The 18,686-nt window shown below is 37.3% G+C and overlaps 1 protein-coding gene across 1 annotated transcript in view; it reads right to left on the bottom strand.

Moving 5' to 3' along the window:
* Nucleotides 1–18,686, bottom strand: part of DNAH3 (dynein axonemal heavy chain 3) — a 71,262-nt gene that overhangs the window by 38,063 nt on the left and 14,513 nt on the right. The window contains exons 11-27 of the mRNA XM_068908937.1: nucleotides 18,116–18,295; nucleotides 17,179–17,315; nucleotides 16,915–17,020; nucleotides 16,138–16,316; nucleotides 14,579–14,763; nucleotides 12,277–12,400; nucleotides 11,568–11,721; nucleotides 9,793–9,937; nucleotides 9,285–9,496; nucleotides 8,893–8,984; nucleotides 8,320–8,434; nucleotides 7,592–7,708; nucleotides 5,275–5,454; nucleotides 4,606–4,742; nucleotides 3,695–3,896; nucleotides 2,549–2,641; nucleotides 2,112–2,222 (exon numbers count right to left, since the gene is read on the bottom strand). Of these exons, the coding sequence (XP_068765038.1) occupies nucleotides 2,112–2,222; nucleotides 2,549–2,641; nucleotides 3,695–3,896; nucleotides 4,606–4,742; nucleotides 5,275–5,454; nucleotides 7,592–7,708; nucleotides 8,320–8,434; nucleotides 8,893–8,984; nucleotides 9,285–9,496; nucleotides 9,793–9,937; nucleotides 11,568–11,721; nucleotides 12,277–12,400; nucleotides 14,579–14,763; nucleotides 16,138–16,316; nucleotides 16,915–17,020; nucleotides 17,179–17,315; nucleotides 18,116–18,295 (2,469 nt within the window). The remainder of the gene's footprint in view (nucleotides 1–2,111; nucleotides 2,223–2,548; nucleotides 2,642–3,694; nucleotides 3,897–4,605; nucleotides 4,743–5,274; nucleotides 5,455–7,591; nucleotides 7,709–8,319; nucleotides 8,435–8,892; nucleotides 8,985–9,284; nucleotides 9,497–9,792; nucleotides 9,938–11,567; nucleotides 11,722–12,276; nucleotides 12,401–14,578; nucleotides 14,764–16,137; nucleotides 16,317–16,914; nucleotides 17,021–17,178; nucleotides 17,316–18,115; nucleotides 18,296–18,686) is intronic.

Below are 18,686 nucleotides of genomic sequence, written 5' to 3'. Positions count from 1 at the left end.
ATTAATGTAATGCTGCAGCTAACAGTTCCTACCTCCCATGGCTGCAGTCATTATAGCCAGCCTTCTGCAAAACATAGCAACGGAACTCCTGGCACTATACAAACATTTAAGATTCTCTTTCATATATTGCCATTTTATTTTACTATGAACACTGCAAAAAGCTTTATGGTCTGAAAGAGAGGGAAGTAGAAGCCTTTTATTTCTCCCTAATAGAAATGACAACATTCCGTACCAGGAGATGTGCAGATTGTCTCTGTTGAGTAAATCTGGATCAAATTTCTTTTAAAATTAATACTCAGCAAACTGAAGATTTTTCTAACTTTACTATAAACATTTAGAATTACTTTCTCAGAAGTCTTCATTAATGGCCTAGACAATAGGACAGAGTGCACCCTCCGTAACTTTGCAGATGTTATAACCGAGGAGGAGTGGCTGATAGACCAGATGGCTGTGCCAACATTCAGAGGTACCTCGACAGGCTGGAGAAATGGGCCCACGGGAACCTCATGAAGTTCAACAAAGGGAAATGCCAAGTCCTGCACTTGGGAAGGAATAACTTCATGCTCCAGTACACTCTGGTGGCCAACCAGCTGGAAAGTAGCTTTGCATAAAGGGCCTTGGGGGTCCTAGGGGACACCAAGTTGAATGTAAGCCAGCAATGTTGAATGTTGGCCAAGAAGGCCAACAGCATCTTGGGCTGCATTAGGAGGAGCATTGCCAGCAGGCCGAGGAAGATAATCCTTCCCCTCTACTCAGCCCCAGTGAGGCCACATCTGGAGTGCTGTGTACATTTCTGGGCTCCCCAGTACGAGAGAGACATGGACATAGTGGAGCAAGTCCAGCAAAGGGCCATCAAGATGATTAAGGCATCGGAGCATCTGTCATACAAGGAGAGGTTGAGAGAGCTGAGTTGTTTAACCTTGAGAAGAGAAAAGTTCAAAGGGGATCTTATCAATGTGTATAAATGCCTGATGAGAGACAGTAAAGACGACAGAGCCAGACTCACAAACAGAAATACAAGAAATTCCATTTAAAAATAAGAAAAAACTTTTACAGTGAAGGTGGTCAAACATTGCAACAGGCTGCCCAAAGAGGCTGTAAAGCCTCCATCTTTGGAGATATTCAAAACTCGACTGGACATGGACCTCAGCAACCTGCTCTAGGTTGCTTTGAGTAGGCGGGTTGGACTAGATGATCTCCAGAGGTTCCTTCCAACCTCATCTATTCTGTCACTATGTCCTTTTCATTTCTTTTAATCTATGGATTGTTCAGGAGAATTTCTTTGAAATCACTACATATCTTCAGTTCATCCTATTCTGATTGGATACATGGAATAAGGTCTTCAACTGGTATTAAACAACACAGGCAAGCTAATTCTGGGAAATTCAGTAAGGATATAGAAACAAAAGGTTAACATTAAAATCTAGCGTTTGGTGTAAAAATTATGACAACTTCACTATTTCCATATTCAAAAAGCAGCCAACACAATCTGCTGATAGAATTAAGCCCCAAATAAATCTTACACCATCCACCCAACTCTATTAGGATCTGACAAAAGCCCACTGAATTCAACAGAAATTACATCCATTACTTGAGTGTGCTTTTGATTAGCCTCAGAGAAGTAATACCCAAGACCCTTGTGATGACAGAGGCACTTCAAATACACAAGGAAAGCCCCTCGCGCAAAATAACAACCTTGGCTGCTATACCTTTATCATAAGGAGAATCTAGCAATAACCAACCAAATAACTACACCATCCTGCAAAAAGAGACTTTTTCCTGCTGGCTCCCCTGTGGCTTCAAATGTAAAAACAGGAGTTACAAATAAAAATACCTGACAGTAATCTATAACTTTTGGCTTGGCACTTTTATTTATACCAATAAGATCTTGTAAGTGACAAGTAATAGGATTTCCTTCTGTGGAACTACTGATTTACACAAAAGCAAATGAGAATGAGTTCCTGCTAAGATATAAGAAAATAGAACATAACACACACTATGTGAGTAAATCGTAATACACTGTTGGCAGAGGATTTTCTTTGTTAGGAGGAGACTGTTATTATTAGCACAAAGCTCTGATTAAATAATAAAAAGGAAGAAGAAAATCTTACGAGCAAAGTTCCCTTGCTTATAGCTTCAGACACTTCTTTTGTCCAGTAAATTGATGAAACGCAAATAACCACCTGTCCAGGCCATTGAAGCACCCATGCTTTTCGAGGAACCTTAAAAAAAATTAAAAAAAGTTCATTCCAGAGAGAGAAAGCCGTGCAAACACATTACGTAATGGCAATGATAAAAAAAAAAAAAAAAACAAAAACCTTTGGGGAGAGAATTGTTAAATCTCATGCTGAAAAGAAATAAGACTCAGCATGGAAAGCTTTATTAATTTTCCTTCAAGAAAATCAGATGTAAAACTTTAATCTGATACTACTGAAGAGGATCTGGATTCCACTTAGCTTTGAACAGTTTCCAGGTTAAGATGAATTTGAGCAACTTGTTTCACACTTGCTTGTGAAATCTGTTTTATAATTTAGAAACCAATAGTTACCTTAACATACCCTCTTATGCCATCTTGAAGAACCTTCCTTATACTAGCCAGCATCATTTCCTCTACTTGCAAAAGCCATTTCTCTACCATGCCCTTCAAACAAGAAAAACAGGTAAGAGTCAATACACATTTCTTGTTTAAACTCCATTTAAAGAGCAATTGTGTTAGGCCCCGTTTAATTGCATTAGGCTTAAATATGCTTTCATCTGCTCTGGGTGTGGTACATAGGGGAAAAAAAAGTGGAAATTCCCTAAATTCTGACAAGCGCTACCATAGTGTAACACTGCCTGAAGGAGGGAAATCAAGGAAAAAAGGGGATGCTTGTAACTCCTCTCTCTTTCGTTATTACGCAGCAATTCAGTCGCACACCATCAGGTGGGGCACAGCAGAAAAAGCAGGAACTCAGATACATCTCCAAATTTAGAAACTTGAAGTCTGCAATGGTGCAATTGTGATGACCTAATTTTAATTTAAACACTCTCACAATTATCTCATATTCACAGTGTACCGTCATGGCTTAAAGTTCAGTTTATATTGTGAATCACTACTGGTTTTAGCAGCAGTTAAAATGGTACGAGTTACTCCTTTCACACACCAGTGGGAGACATTACTAGTGTGGGAGTACAGTAACAATGATCCTGTAGTTTCAAGACCCACGGCACCTTCTTTTTGTCTTCCTGCCATTTTCTACACTGCCCAGCTCCTCTTCTACCTTCTATAGCCACTGAATAATCCAGGTCTCACAAGCCTAATAAAACAGTGTTCAAAGAGGGCAGTGTTCCTTTACTTGGCTAGATGGCACTGTTTCTACTCAGCTCCCTTTTATACTAATACTCTGCATCTTTAGCACCAGCCATTCATCTTTTCTTCATTCCTCTGTTTCTGCTGTGGTGTGCAATGTTATATATATTTTAAAAGTAGTAGATGCATAAAGACGCAGAAAAGTACCTGGAGAAATGTACCAAAAAGATGGAATGCCTTAGTCCTTTTAGTAGAAAAGTCTTTTTGAATGAGAGAGTACTGGTCTGCACCTTCACTTCCTAAATACCTTCCATGATCTGATCCTAAAAGTTTTAAATTGCATTGCCCCCAAAACATACACTTTAGGCAAAGCATTAGTTTAAAATTATAGTAAAAATAAATTACTTTTGCTTTCACTGGATAGATTTTATCTATGAAAGGAACAACTTCTTTCTCTGAACTGATCATGCCTACGATCTCCAGATCTTCTGTGAACTCCAGTTTAGCAATTCCTTCAAAACACTTCTTTAAATGTGGCTGCACTCGAAGGGGATCCTTTGTTTCAGACAGTATTTCAAGCAGCTCATCGTTAGACAGGAAAAAGAATCTGTTAGCAGGATACAATTAATGAACATGTGCTTTCCAAACATGAAAATTGTCATTAAGAATCTATTATACACCAGATGAACTGAATTGTTCCTCTTCCTTAGAATACTATTATAACAAAGAAGCAATTATCTCAAATCCCTTTTCTTGAGCAGTTTTTAACATTACAGAACTCATTAGACCTGTTTTTTCCAGAAGAATTTCAACATGTCCATCCTTTTATGCAGAGGAAGAGAGAAGAAGGGTTCTTAAACCCACTCAGGAAAGACCAGAGAGATCTATGCAGCCAGAAGAGACCTTGCAAAAACATACAGTCCTGCTCCTCATAATCAAATATAATCTCTACATATTACACAGCTCTGCACAGCTGAAGAGAGTAGGGCTAGGCCATAACTTGTGAATCAGCCACGGGAAAGTGGCAAAATCCCTCAAAAAAGCCCTGTGACAATGTGTTTCTAATCACAAGTTTACACCGTGGTGAGACAGATTTTGCCTCCCCACCTCTGCCTGACCCTGGCATTGCAAATTTAGCTGGAGCTGAGGAAGAGATATTGACGTCTAGAAAGAAGACTAGGTCTTCCTTCTTTATTATGTGGGATTGTGCTTATGAAAACATGTGCTTATGAAATGATACTTACCAGCTCAGTAGAAATGGTTTCAAAGAGTGTATGGCTTTCTGTCTCTAACTTAGGCCTGTTTAATTAATTTACCTTGGGAAAAATAATCTTTTCTTCTCCAAGTAAGTATTCAATCCCTTCTGAATGTCTTCTAAGAGAGTATTTGCTTCCTGAAGTCTGTCCAACATCATGGGTTGTTCAGTTGCTACAAGTACCTTTGTGTCTTTTGCCTTTATAAAAAAAAACACTCAGCAGAAACTGCTAAAAGTTTGTATTCAACATGATTGGGATATGTAATTCTACATTAAAATTGTTATCAATGATTACATATGTTGCAAGAGGCTAAAAAGCTAGATACCGTTCTCTTTGTTGTGTGGCTTTATATTATTAAACATAAATAACATAAATATATATTATTTGATAGTTTTTGGCTTTTTCACATGATCAGTTTTACCTATTTGAACAATACAGACAAAACTACAAAAAGGAACATACACAGGAATTAAAATCTTTACCATTTTCTCCTGTGTCTTGGGCTTGCTACATTTTTTCCTAAACACAAATAAGTTCTGTCAAACACAGTCACAGCATGTCACATTCATTCTCTGTTCTTGCCATCTAAGTTGCACTTGCACTTTCTGATAACACTCTTATGTTCAAGGCTACACGGATTTCAGAACAGGCTTCATCATTCACAGGGTTTGTGCTATTATATACCTCTCAACTTCTATTTTGTTACACTGATTAAATGCAAGCACTTACCACTTGTGACATGATGTCTTTCCAGTATGTATCCACAACTCCAAACTTTCTACCTTCTTCAGGCATTTGAGCTATAATGTCTTCTGAACTAAAAATTGGTTCCAAATACAACCATGTTGCCTGACATTTTAACCAGTTGTCTAGAATACCTTGCATTAAAACAAGCTTTTCTTCCCAAGTCTGCAATTAAAACATTTAACACTTAAGACTTCTAAGCAATCACTTTAAATCGCATATTGATTGAGTGACTCTGTAAAATCCCAAGTTATTACTCAATTTAACGCAGTGTCTTCTGCATTACATTCCTGTGTGGTTATTCTTAAAGGATTAACATACTAAACATACTACTCTAATAGTTTCCCCTATATTACTACAACCTTACTGGAAAGAGAATCTTTAAAAACCCCTAAAAAGTCAGGGACTGACAATGCAACACTGACTCGTATCCTAGTACCACGAGTAGTCCTATCCACATTACTTCTGCGAAGGAAGACTTCATGTTTTAACAGCATTCCAAGACTGGTTTTTCCTTCTCTGTAAAGTAATTGATTAGAAAATAAACAACTCTCCCAAGTCTGAAGGAACATCAGACCACAGCGAATGCTTCCAGGAGCTTTTAAAGTACTTACACAAGACTTTGTTTTTCAGCGGTGAAAAGTAAGGCCATCTCTTTCAGTCCCAACCACTTACTCTGTCCTACCTATACTGTAGATCCCCATGGTCCTCACGGAGAGGATGATGTAGTTCACCACTTCTGCTAGCATCCGTTTGCAGAGATGACTAAACTGACTTTGCAAGGTGATCAAAATGAAAAATAATCCATAATTCTTTTATTTTTATGAATCTAGAGTATTTCAGTCTGGTTAGGACAACAAAGAGGGCAGTGGATCAGCTGGAAACTTTACTCAACCTGCTGCTGTCATCACGAAGATGAATCATGTTAACTTACACACAAAGGTAGCTTTGTCATTTAAGAGCTAAAAACTATTTTGATTATTGAAAGAATGGGTATTATCTTCCACCAAAAATGCAAAGTTATATCAAGAATTAATCTACACTTGGCAATCAAAGGACATGAATCATTTGGCACATTAGCTTAAAAAAAATTTTGAACAATTTTAAAATAAGGAAGACATTTTACATCAAAAAAAAAATTTGAATATTCCTTATAAAGAATGGACCCATTCTTGCCCAAGCACTTTTTAAGCAAGTTGTGGGAGAAAAGCCTAAGAAAGAAGTGCAGGGATGACCAGCATGTCAGGTAATCCAGAATCTTGTCTTTTCATGCTACTGGTGTACTTTCCATCTGATCAGGAATGAAAAGATATTAAGACCATGACAAGGCATCCATTACAGTGGGTAAATGTCATTTCACAGATCTACATACAATGGGTCCAATCTTTGGCCCAAATCCAGCTATTTTATGCACCTCTAGCAGTACAAAACTATTCTAAAACCACATGCAGACTCTTTTGGAATAAAGGATTTCAGGTAGCATTGCTTTTGCTCCTCTCACAGTCTAGAGCGTAAGGTATATGCCAGAGAATGTATTTAGTGAGAAAACAAAGCCAGACTGTATTGTTCATTAACCTGCAGGGGGTAAATCGAGACTGTTAAGGTAGCTCTACCTTAGTAGTTTCTGTTCATTCCCCCAGCTCTTGTGGGCAGCAGCTGTACCTAGGACTGGGCTTAACATCCACAGGAAGGGATAGGATTTCGGGCTTTGAATTGCTTACAAATCATCGGAATTACCCAGAAAAAAATTCAAGTGATATCAAATACTCATGGGAAAGAGATTTCTGCTTTCTGCATAATCCTTCCTTTAGAAGTTCATTTTCTTTAGCAAAAATGAACTGCTACAGGAGGCTCTGTTTTGTCAGCCCTCCAGGAGATTACACCTGTACAAACAGGAGGACAGCTAACAAAAAAGGCCTTGAAACTCTTAGGGACTGTGCCAATTCCAGAAGATTACAAATGCATTATCTCTCACAAATGACAGACCTGTGTCTCACCACACAACACAGTAGGATTTGTTTAAATCAACTGACACTTTCCCAAGACATATAACTAAAAAAATCATGCTTATAATGACTGATTTAGCAACGCAATTACATTTTCTTTATCTGCAAAGGAAGCTTTGCACACCCTTCCCTGGAAACCGTTAATTTAAAGCACTTGGAGAAAAATATTAATATTTGTGTTCCTTAGGAACAGTTAACAATTATATAACTTCTTCTCATGCCAAAACACCTTAAAGCACTTGAGGAAAGTCTATTATGAAAGACATGTAAGCTCAGTGAAACCAGCTCTTCCTTACCCGGCATTCAGCTTCTATCGGTTTGATGAAGGGAGAGCCACACATTGTCTGAGTCTTAACAATGTGATCATCCAGCAAAAGCTGGATGTCATCAATTGCTGACAGGATGCTGGTATTCTGTAAATACATCATATTTTGTTAAGGTAAATGGCAGTTGCTTCATTTCACTGCTCTTAAAACTCACATATGTTTAGCTTCCTGTTTCCGCATTCTCTCTGAGGGTTGAAGGTAAGAAAGTAGGAGAAGCAAGACACCAAGAAAGACTGCAACATGTTTGAAGATATCTCAACATGTCTGAAGGTATCTCCACTCTATATCTCTATTTCACCAAAAGTCAAGAGAGCGAATGGTGCTGCGAACTGGAAGCTAGCCAGGAATTCCAGTGACTTCTAATTTCATCTTCTGCACTGCATGTGATTTCCTGTGCCTTCTGGACAAATGAAAATTTCACTACAAATCAGCTTGCCATACAAAACTAGCAGAAGGTCTCAAGCTCATAGATTTGTTAGGACAAGTATATTGAGACCATGAGTTAGCCAGACCCTGACACGAGCCATCTAAATACAAGGTAAGATAACGGATAAATTTGCCCAGACTCTTGGGTGTGATTCACTTTCCATCATGCCACAATGAGCCAAGAGTAACTTCCCTCTAATGCTTCTGAACTGCTATGGAGAATTAAAGTAATTCTTTTTAACAATGTATCCACTGATTCCATGTTTACTCACAGTGTCCCTGTACTTCACCAGACTGAAGTGTAGGTTGCACCATTCGGATTTCATTTTCTCCATTGATTTCTCTAAAGAATACTCCTTGCTAGCAGCTGCTCCAATAGGCTCCAGTCTGAATTGGAATGAAATGTATCTTAGAAATGTTTTTGCAACACAGCTAAGGACAAAAAAAGCAATTGTAGACAAAGCTGTATAACTGACTACCTTTCATGCATATTCATTAATAATATCATACACTCCTACTTCAAGGAATATTTTTGGACTTTCAGGGTCATCAAGTTAGAGATATTAATCACTACAATATTAAGTTGGAGATCCAACACAGATAGAAAATTGTGAATGTATGTGCAAGTGTGATTTAAGAGTATGACTTTGTTTTCTAATGTCTTTGCTCCACAAGAACTTTTGGCAATTCCATCCTTAGCTTGATAAAATACAGCTGTGAAAACCTGGAAGTTCTTAACACCAAGAAAACCCTAAACAAACTAGAATTTGGTATCTGACATATGAAACATACTGATTGCTAAATAAGTCCCCTCTAAAAAACTGAGATTACAGTAAGCTTCTTACTGATCCATATATTTTGATAGCCCAAATTCCAATATGTTTAGAAGGGTAGTAGTTTCATCAGGTGAGATTTCATATCCTACAACTTCACTGATCTGAAATAAAATAATAAATAAAAATCATTATCAGAATGTATGTTTGTAATAGACTTATCAAACAGCAAAAAATAAAAACTAAAGAAATATCAATACAACTCCTCCAGTTTGCTTTTCTGCCATAAATTACTAATTCAAAGCACTGCCTGTACCATTTTTAATTTCTACAACTGGATTTTTTTATGTGACAGAATAAAAGATTTTCTTATTCTGAAATACAGAACTATTACTAATATATGGACTAGTATATTGATCAGTTTCTGAGGTAGACTATTTCCAGTTAAAGTAGACTTGAAGTACCTGCTTCCAGTGTCTCTCCTTCATTCCACGATTGCAGACAATTGACAAGACAGGAAGATGCTGTTTAAATTTATCAAGTTTATATTTCATATTTTCTGCTAAGCCTCTAGGCCCAGGCAAATCCGGAAAACTCTTAGTGAGCTTGTACATAGTCCTCCACATATTCCCAATTTCTTCTGTGATTTCATCAGCATTCAGTTCCTGGAGAGGTCCTAAATGCAGCAGTGTAAAAGAGCACAGAGAGAACTCAGCATAACGGTATCATAAAAGCAATTTATTTACAGGTATTTTTAACCACTCTCCTTTAACGGAAAACAGTTGTGTTACAAAAAATTATCTTAGTGCAAAGTGCAAGTCAGAAATTGTATTTCATACTGCTTAAGAGTGTTTGTTTCTTCAAAATTTTTTTCTCACAACTACTAATCAACATTTGCAGCTTCTACATTCTTCATTAAAACTTAACTAACTGAAAATTATACATTCCAGCAAAGGAACACCAAAGCCTCACCATTCATCCATTCCTCAGATTCGGTATGGAAATTATATGCCGTTACCCAAAGTTGCTCAAACGGTTGTTTGTTTGTAATTACAGTTTGCAGCAGAGGAAACTGACTCTTCTCCTGTTCAAGTAATTCCTCTTCTTTATTAATAGCCTTTAAGGAAAAAAAAAAAAAAAAACTTATTGCCATCAAAAATTCCTACTGTTATTTAAACATTTTAATAGATAATATTGGATACAATTTGTATGGGTCCTAAAGTTAGTTAGATTTGTAGATTAAGGCCTATGGATTTTAGATACCTTTAAAAATCTGTTTCCATTTAGAAATAAATTATGCACCATGGCATTCAATGAAACTAAGTTTCCCAAGTTACCAAGCTACTTTGAAAACTGGATGTAAGCTCCTCTGTTACATGGGCTCATGGGAATTTTTTTCCATCATGATTACTTGTTTCTACCTTGTATTACAGAAACATCCGGGAGCTCCAGCCAAAGCGGATGTTATCTGCTGTGCCCATACACAGTAAGAGATTGTCTTTGCCCAAGAGAGCTTACAGTAAAAATCAACATGCAATCATTTAGAGGCAAAAATTATTGCCATCTTCATTTCACAGGTGGGGAAGTGAAGCACAGGTAAACACCATCTGAAATGCAGACGCTGAATTCAGACAGAGTCCCAGGTCTATGCTTTTACAAGGCCAACAGACAATTTTAATCATTCAATATGAGAAACAGGCAGAGAAACTCAGATGTACGTTCCAAAATAATTTCTAACTTTATATATTCACTAAGCCAATTGTAGCGTCATTCAAACTGCATGGATTATCTCTTCATTGTAATCATATATCAAGAAACTTTACCAGCTTAACTAATTATTCTGATCTACCTGTAACAACATATCAATACAGTTTACTCACACTAAATAAATATATTAGATGTTCTTAAATCAGGTTAAGTGTGTTGACATGAAGGGATTGCAGCAACTTCTCTAGGTCCTAAACTGATTTAATTGGTCCAATTTTCTCTTTTGAGTGGGACTTAATTAAAAGCTTGATCCTTGAGCTCCAAATATGCTCCAAGTATTCACTTGACTCACTGTCATTCAGAAATATTAATTAAGCTTCGCAATACCCGTGAGATCCCTCAAAGGTAACCATACTCATTTCCCAGCAGAGATACAGCTAAGACTAACTCTTTGGCCTAGAAGCACACAGGAAATTGGCTGCAGATCCCTGAACGGTATCCAGGAATCCTGAGGTTCAGCTGTTTCTTCTCACATCGGCCGACTTCCCTTTCCCTGATGTAACACTTCTTTAAGGCCTATAGGCAACTTCTGGAAACGATACCAACATTTGGAAAACATTTGTTTTTAACTGGGGGCCAAGCAGAGGGGACTTAAACGCAGCTCTAGCAGCACAAAACCCTGATTCGGGGAAAAGGCCACGTCCCTAGCACCCCCCTCCTGCCACCTCTGCTGCAGAATTCTGTTTTCTATGGATAGCAACCTGCTACTACAGACTGCTTGAAAACATCGAAATTCAGTGTTTCAGTGAAAACATTCCCCTAAAGAAATCTTCCCGACCAAAGACGTTCTTCAACTCAGCAGTAATACTGCATAACGGGGACAAGATATTGGTAACGTGTTTGTGAATTTGGGAATCTTAAAGCCACCTTGACAGTATATGCCCAGAACCCTGAAAAAAAAACCGACAGGAACTAAACTTTCCCTCATGCAACACATTACAAACTCACTCTGTACTTTAGCTGGGCAAATAAATACCAACCTCCAGTTCTGTTACTGCCTTATCCAGATTCCTATTTAACTCTTTAAATTTCTCAGCACTGTTCTTCATCTCTTCCATGGTCATAATATCCCGCTCTTTGTAGCTCTCTACTTCTCTATTATAACGTTCAAGAGTTTCCTCAAACTGAGAACATCTGAGATAAAGAGAACTAAGGTAATACAATTTTCTGCTTCATTTCTTTCAGATTTTGATTATTTTATGAATTATAATAGGCACTGTCAAATGAACTCCGACCTCAATATTAGTGTAAAATAAATACAGATTCCATTGAAAACCCATTAATTAATCAGTTAAATCAATATTATGCAGTTTATACATTTAGAATTCAGGGATGATTTAAAACTCCTGAAACTTACATTTGCTGCCCTTGTTACCCAGAGGAAATAAAGGACGAGTGAAAACAACGTGACAAAACATTTGTAATACTGTGCAAGGCAATATAACAGGATAAAATTGTGACTATTCTAGTAACATCCTTCCTTCCACCTTTCAGATTTATTTGAGGACAGCAATATTCTAATCCACAATATTTTTCTGAAATCTCCACAATACTGCAAGCCAGGCTTCTCCCTTGCCTTCTCAGTTGTCTTCCAACTTTACTTATTTGACATTACCTCCTTTTTACCAACATTGAGCTTTTTCTTTCCTTTTGAAATGCCCAGTGAAAGACAATGTCTTGACATCATACCTTTTAAGCAAAGCCATTTCTACGTAATTCCTCCTGCTATACAGCTGGGCTCTACTGTTTTCAAAGATTACCTCAATCTGATCAGGCCAATGGAAAACAGTGCTATTCAGCTTTATGTCATCCGCTAAAATTAAAAAAAAAAGACACACACACATATATATGTATATATATATACACACGCACACACACAAACACACATCCTTAAGACACTATCCTTTAAGCAAAGATCTAGTAGAGTGGCTGCTGTGAAGAGTAAGCAAAATAGCTAAACTGCATTTAGGAATAAGTGATATTTCTTTTCTAAGCAGTTATATATTTCAAATTGTTGACTGAATTACCTTTAGTGCAAAGAGAATTGTCCCCTAAAATACGTTAGGTTGAGAGCAAAACTCTGCAGTCAAATGAAGCATGTGAAATTCTCTGAATGGTATCTTAGCTTCTCAGAGGAAATTGGTAAGTGTACCTATTCCAGAATAACTATTCCACTAAACTATATTCCAGTCCAGCTACACAGAGAGACAGACTATTCCAAACTAAATATATATATACCTATAGATAGTGAATAAAAGTAATATTTAAATCATTTTTACTTCACAATGTGAAATGCTGAATTATTCACAAAAGCTACAGTGCAGTAACTACAATGAATATAGGCTACGAGCAGACACTTCCATCTTCGTATTTGTCTATCAGTTCAGTGCACTGGATTCATTATAACTAACTGCAGGACAGGTGCTTACAGACCCAGCTATACAGAATATATAATTATGAAATACTCTGCAGGCAAATACTCTAATCCAAAACATGACAGAAAAATGTCCTGGCTTCCCTGGGAATCCTCATTTCCATTAGAAATAAGTTCTAACAAACATGGCGTATCCCAAATTTTTCCATCACTATTTGATCCGAACACATATTTTATCTAACGAGAAAGGATCATCCTGCCACTAAAAAGGATATAAATTAATGTAACTGGTTTTGTTTGTCTGTACGAATTACGGCACTAATTACGGCACTAATTTTTGCTCCAAACAGAAGTGAAAACTAAAAAGGAATCTCCACAGATGTTTCCTGTAGAATAGCCTTTATTTTAACTGAAAACAGCAAAGCATCACGGTAAAATGACCTAAGGACTCCCTTGAACTCCTCTTTCAATATTCAGCTGCAGAGATGCAAATTCTCACACTTTCCAAAAGTTGCCATAAGGCCTTTGAGACGTGACTTTGCAAATGGTTTTTCACTGAGGTTTTTGTATTGAATATCCTAGAGATACAATATCATCAGACCAGCCTACACGGCATTAATCTGATAATGCCTCAGCCATACTCTAAACCATTAAAAAAGCACTGTCTCATAGGGTGCTTTTTCTCTAAATATAAAGCTAAGATTAAGTAGAAAATGACTGCAAGTATTTTTTTCAATCGTATTTGTTACACATTTTTAAGCACCCTTGGTAAAGTAAGTATTACAGCCAGCCTCAGCTCAGCATAAACTTTATCATTTGGAAGCAGGGTACATTCTGTTCCTAGCTCCACCAGCACATCTGTTAGGGAGTTCCCCTAGAATCAGATGAATGGCACGAAGCCATTTATACTTCTTACACAGCGGTTGTGCTTCATCCTGCTGTAAAGTATAAAGAGTATATCACGTGTTAGTCTCTTTGACATACTGGGGCTTGTCTGTGGAATGGAATTTGCTAAAAAACATACCAAAAATAATATTTTTGGTGTAAAGATCCTAGTTGAATTTTCTTATATTGGAGAACATTTTCTACATACTAGCTTGCTCCAAAATTATTATTCTTTTAAAATTATTTCAGTACACTTCCATGTATACAAAAACCTTTGCTGTGCATTATTTCGCATTTCTAAACTATCATTTCATTATCCTCAAAATCCTTCCAGCAACGAACAGAGTAGGCAGAAATCTCTTTCATTAAGGCCATCTCAGACTACTTGATTTTATTATTATGGCAAGCAATAGCATTGACTGAATCATTGCCTAGTCTATAAAAAAGTTTGAAAGCATTCTCAATATGCAGTCTTTCATCTGGAAAGGAAGAAATAAGATTAGTAGGCTTTTTTTTCCTTCCTGCACTGGTACATTTTTGCCTCTCCTGAATCCTTTTTATTTCCTATCCGTCTCATTTGGAACTTTCCATTAACATTTCAGAAGATGGAACATTCATCTGTCTAGAGCCCAATATCCATATATCCACATGCATATATATATATATACATATATGTATAGGAAAATGTGCACATATATACAGAGGCTTTTATATTCTGCAGTTTGGACCTACAAGGAAGATCAGCATAGTCCATGAGGAATTCCAGTCTGTATGCTGCTTCAGAGATCTGCCGTCTCAGTTTAAAAACAGTAACTTCACTGGACTTCTTTAAGTATGCAGTAAGTTCCACTAACTCTTCAGTTTTTGAAGGTACTTCACTCACTCTCTCTGCAATTATGTTATATTCATTGCAAATGCTACAACAAAAAGAAAATCAACATATCCCTGGGATCACAAGTGAAAAAAGATGCAAAACTTTGTTCATGAAGTTTTTCTTTTAAACATGGATACTAAGCATCTTCATAAATTAATTTAAATAAATAAATGCTTAAGTATTCATCTTAATTAAATATTAGATGAATACACACAGCAGATTTATTAAGTATGCATTTCTTAAGGATGCTATTTTACTCTACACAAGCAATTTTATTGTCCTACTATGTTTACAAGAACTGATACATAAGTGAATGATTGTTAAATTGGTTCTAAATCACCACGAATCACATATTTAATAGGCTCCTTCCCATAGGTTTAGAATTTCCTGCTTCAAGATCTGACTTGCTGAAGAAAGAGAGGTTTGAATGCATTAAGCACCAGCTCACTTAATCACCCCACAAAAACAAAATTAAGTGTATGGCAAGAAACAAACTTATAAAGAGAAAAACTATGCAATGATCAGGTTTATTTTATTTTGCTCATCAGAAGAGAAAACAGAAAGGGGAAAGATCATATTATTTTCCCTCTCCCCAGTGATATATTGTCTTGTTCCAGATTCAAGACCAGTACTGCAAGTATCTACACAGACAGCAGGCACCTGAACAGCAACCACACACAGAGGAGGGGTTCACTTAAATGAACTCAAGCCTTCCAGGTGTTAGGTGCTCAGCCTAAGCTGATTGTCTAGATCTCCTCCACGGTCAGTGGAGACAGAGAGGCCCCACAAGAGAACAGTTCATCTCTACCTGGGGGATCTTTTTCAGACCAGTGGGATGAACCCTTTCTTATAGTGATCGTCCCTCTCCATTCACTGTGGAGGAATTCTTCACTTCCCAGTCCTTTTTTAATATATTTTTGGTTTGTTTTTTTTTTTTTTATTCAGAGAGCCATAATTATCCTATTACACTAGAGTCAAATTATATTTTAAAGTTCCCTTTCTTTCCCCCCTGCCCAACCTCTTCTTTTTCCTAACCTGCCAAGATCTGAAATCAGGACCAGTACTTCCCTGGCAAAAAAAGTAAACACAGAATTGCATAGTGCATTCTTTACGTTGCTTTAGCTGGGTGCTAGCAGGGAAAGCAAGGACCTCAACTCAAATCCCAGAAGGTCAGCAAAGGAGGAATGAACAGTGGCATATTTCCAGTGTAAATGTTATGTATGCCCTCCACAGACTAAGCTGTATATTTACTTACAAGCATTTCTGTACCTGTTCCATTTTAAATACATAGCTTGGTGTCCTTGCACATGGCTGGGGAGCCCTAGAAACCCCAGCAGATGAACAAAGCTCTCTCAGGTACTGATCTACGCTATTAGTCCACATGTCTAGCAATAGCTGTGCACGTAACAACAGGTACCTGTTATTTAATGTTCTGTTTTCCATCACTTCAAATTCAATCAATCTGTCTTTAAGATTTTGAGTCCTATTGCAGAGTTCCTCATTCAGCTGAGCTGCATCCAGACAGAACATGGCCAAAGGGACAGTGACATGCATGGACGCAATCTCCCTTTTCAGTTTTGTTAAACTGTCAATCTTCTACAAATGGAAAAGAATAAACCTGTTACTTTTCCTTAAAGTCTGTAGATGAAAAATGCTAAGCAACAACTAACTATTGCCAGCCAGGAAATGGATAATATATTTCAAATAGAAGGAAGAACTCGTTTTTATATTTTCAGAGCTCAACCCCTGTCCTCAGAATCCAGGGTTGAAAGCTCTGCACAGGAAATAAAATGCCATATTTAAGGAATACCACAAATTGCCCACAGGAAGTATGCAGCCAGAGGCTAACCTGAGAATGAAGCAAAAAAAGGGGACAGGGTTGACTAAGGGCAAGAGTCGAAAGACCAGCAGGGTACACAACTCATCAAATATTCTGGGCAGTCCTCCACTGGACTTCTACCAGGAATTTAACCCACCAAAACCCATAGAAGGGGACCATGGAGAAACCTTCTCCCCCCTTGTCACAGGCGCCCTACAGCAAACGGTTACGTAAATAGAGATGTTTTCCCTAATGTTTTTCAGGGTAAAACAAGCCATTAGTATGGAAGTTCTTTGCAATAGGCAACATAATAGGAAGTTTAGTATATGTGTTAGCTGCTGTAGGAACATGTAGCAGTTGTCAGTCATGTATTACCTCACTAAAATCTTCTAAGGAATGACCCTCTTTCAAAAAATCAGTAATGTCTTGCTCTGCATTGTTGTTCAAAAGATTGCTGTATTTCCTGTACACGTTTAAATACCTTAAAAAGAGAAGACCACAAAAACAAAGATTCCAATATGAAAATTCTCATCTCTCAGGTAACAAATCAACTCAAACTGCTGAATGTTTGAGTCAAATAGATAATGTTATGAATCTGAGGATTTGGATGGGCAAGGGAGTTAAACAGCCAAAACTTACTTCTGGGGGCCAAGTATGTTGCTCTCAAAGATCTTTTCAAGTTTGTTCACGTAATCTGAAAACAACGATTCATCTGGTTTGACTGTACTGAGAGTGAGATCAACTCTATTTAATTCTGGAAAAAGAAGTCTTTCTACCTAAGGGGAACCATTGCAAATACTGTGATACCACATACAACAGTGGAAATAAAGTACTCTATTACCTATTCACCCGCCACTTTTAAAAAGTATGATTTGGTAGAGAGATTGTAATGCAAAAAGGCTCTGATTCATATTTAACAGTGACTTCAAGCACTCTTTGGTGTCCTCCTGGAACAAGGCTGCAGTCAGAAGCAAGCTTGGAACTTTAACGCTATGTCTCTGGAGCTGAAATACCATATTGTTGAATGCTCAAACCAGCTCTTACAGGCATAAACTCTGCGCTCAGTTACTCACACATTTACATTGTAAGTACCAATGTGAGCATGCAAACAAAGGATTCATATATGCTCTTGGATCCTGTGTCTGACAACTGAATTGAGTTGTTGCTCACACTTTAAGCAGAAACGATGAAACATCCCAAAGGCTGTTGCACAATACAATGGAACAAATGGAATATAGCGAAGTACATAAATTATTTCTGTTGTAGAAAAAACTATTGCTGAAAGAAAAATTGTAGCAATAAAGGTAGTAATCATGCCTGAACAAATTTTCACTTGGTTATATGCATTGCTTCCTTGTGAAAACTATATGAAAATTAAATCAGAGCTTTAATATAACTTGAATCTGAAAAGGAGCAACTTCTATGCTACGTTGCATAATCACACAATTCCTGACATACGACCCTCATCTTTCTCTTTTATACGACAGATTTCTGTTTCATTTGTAACTATATATTTATATCATAGACAGCTTTTATTCACATTGCATTTTGTATGCAGCTGTAACTTATCCAGTACCTTTGGAAGTTCCTCAGCGCTTTGTAGGATCTCCATGAAACAATGGCTGATTAAATCCCAACATTCTTTCAAAGGTGGCTCAAAGACAATCTGGGGTTCTTCCACATTGAGTTTAACTATTAGCATCTGAGGTACAAAGAACTGCATTTCTTGATACGGTTCTGTAAAATCATTCCCACCCTTAGGGAGAAGAATGAAAATTGTACACGCCAAAGAAATCAACTATAACCATAATCATTTAAAAAAGATTCAAATTTCCCCAAGTCTCTTTTTCCTAAACAGCACAAATGGGATCGTCTTTCCTGATTCTTATTCAAAACACTGACGCTCCCGTACACAAGATTTTTACATGACAACTCCTAAACAAATCTGTAAGAGTTGCAATTAGGGAACTGGATCTGAGCCTATTTGCCTCAATTCTCACTAAAGCAACAGAAGTAATGCGCTACCCACTACACAGAATCAAAACTCTAAAAAAGATCCTTAATGCCTGACAGAAATAAAATCCAACATCAAGTGCAAGATTCTTGGTTTTTTTGATTGCTTGCATGGTGAATAAGAACTGTCCTAC

Source organism: Struthio camelus, chromosome 15 (genome assembly GCF_040807025.1).
Source record: "Struthio camelus isolate bStrCam1 chromosome 15, bStrCam1.hap1, whole genome shotgun sequence".
In the NCBI taxonomy this organism is placed as follows: domain Eukaryota; kingdom Metazoa; phylum Chordata; class Aves; order Struthioniformes; family Struthionidae; genus Struthio; species Struthio camelus.
The sequence above is the reverse complement of the archived record's forward strand: the minus strand, read 5'-3'. Positions and strand labels throughout refer to the sequence as shown.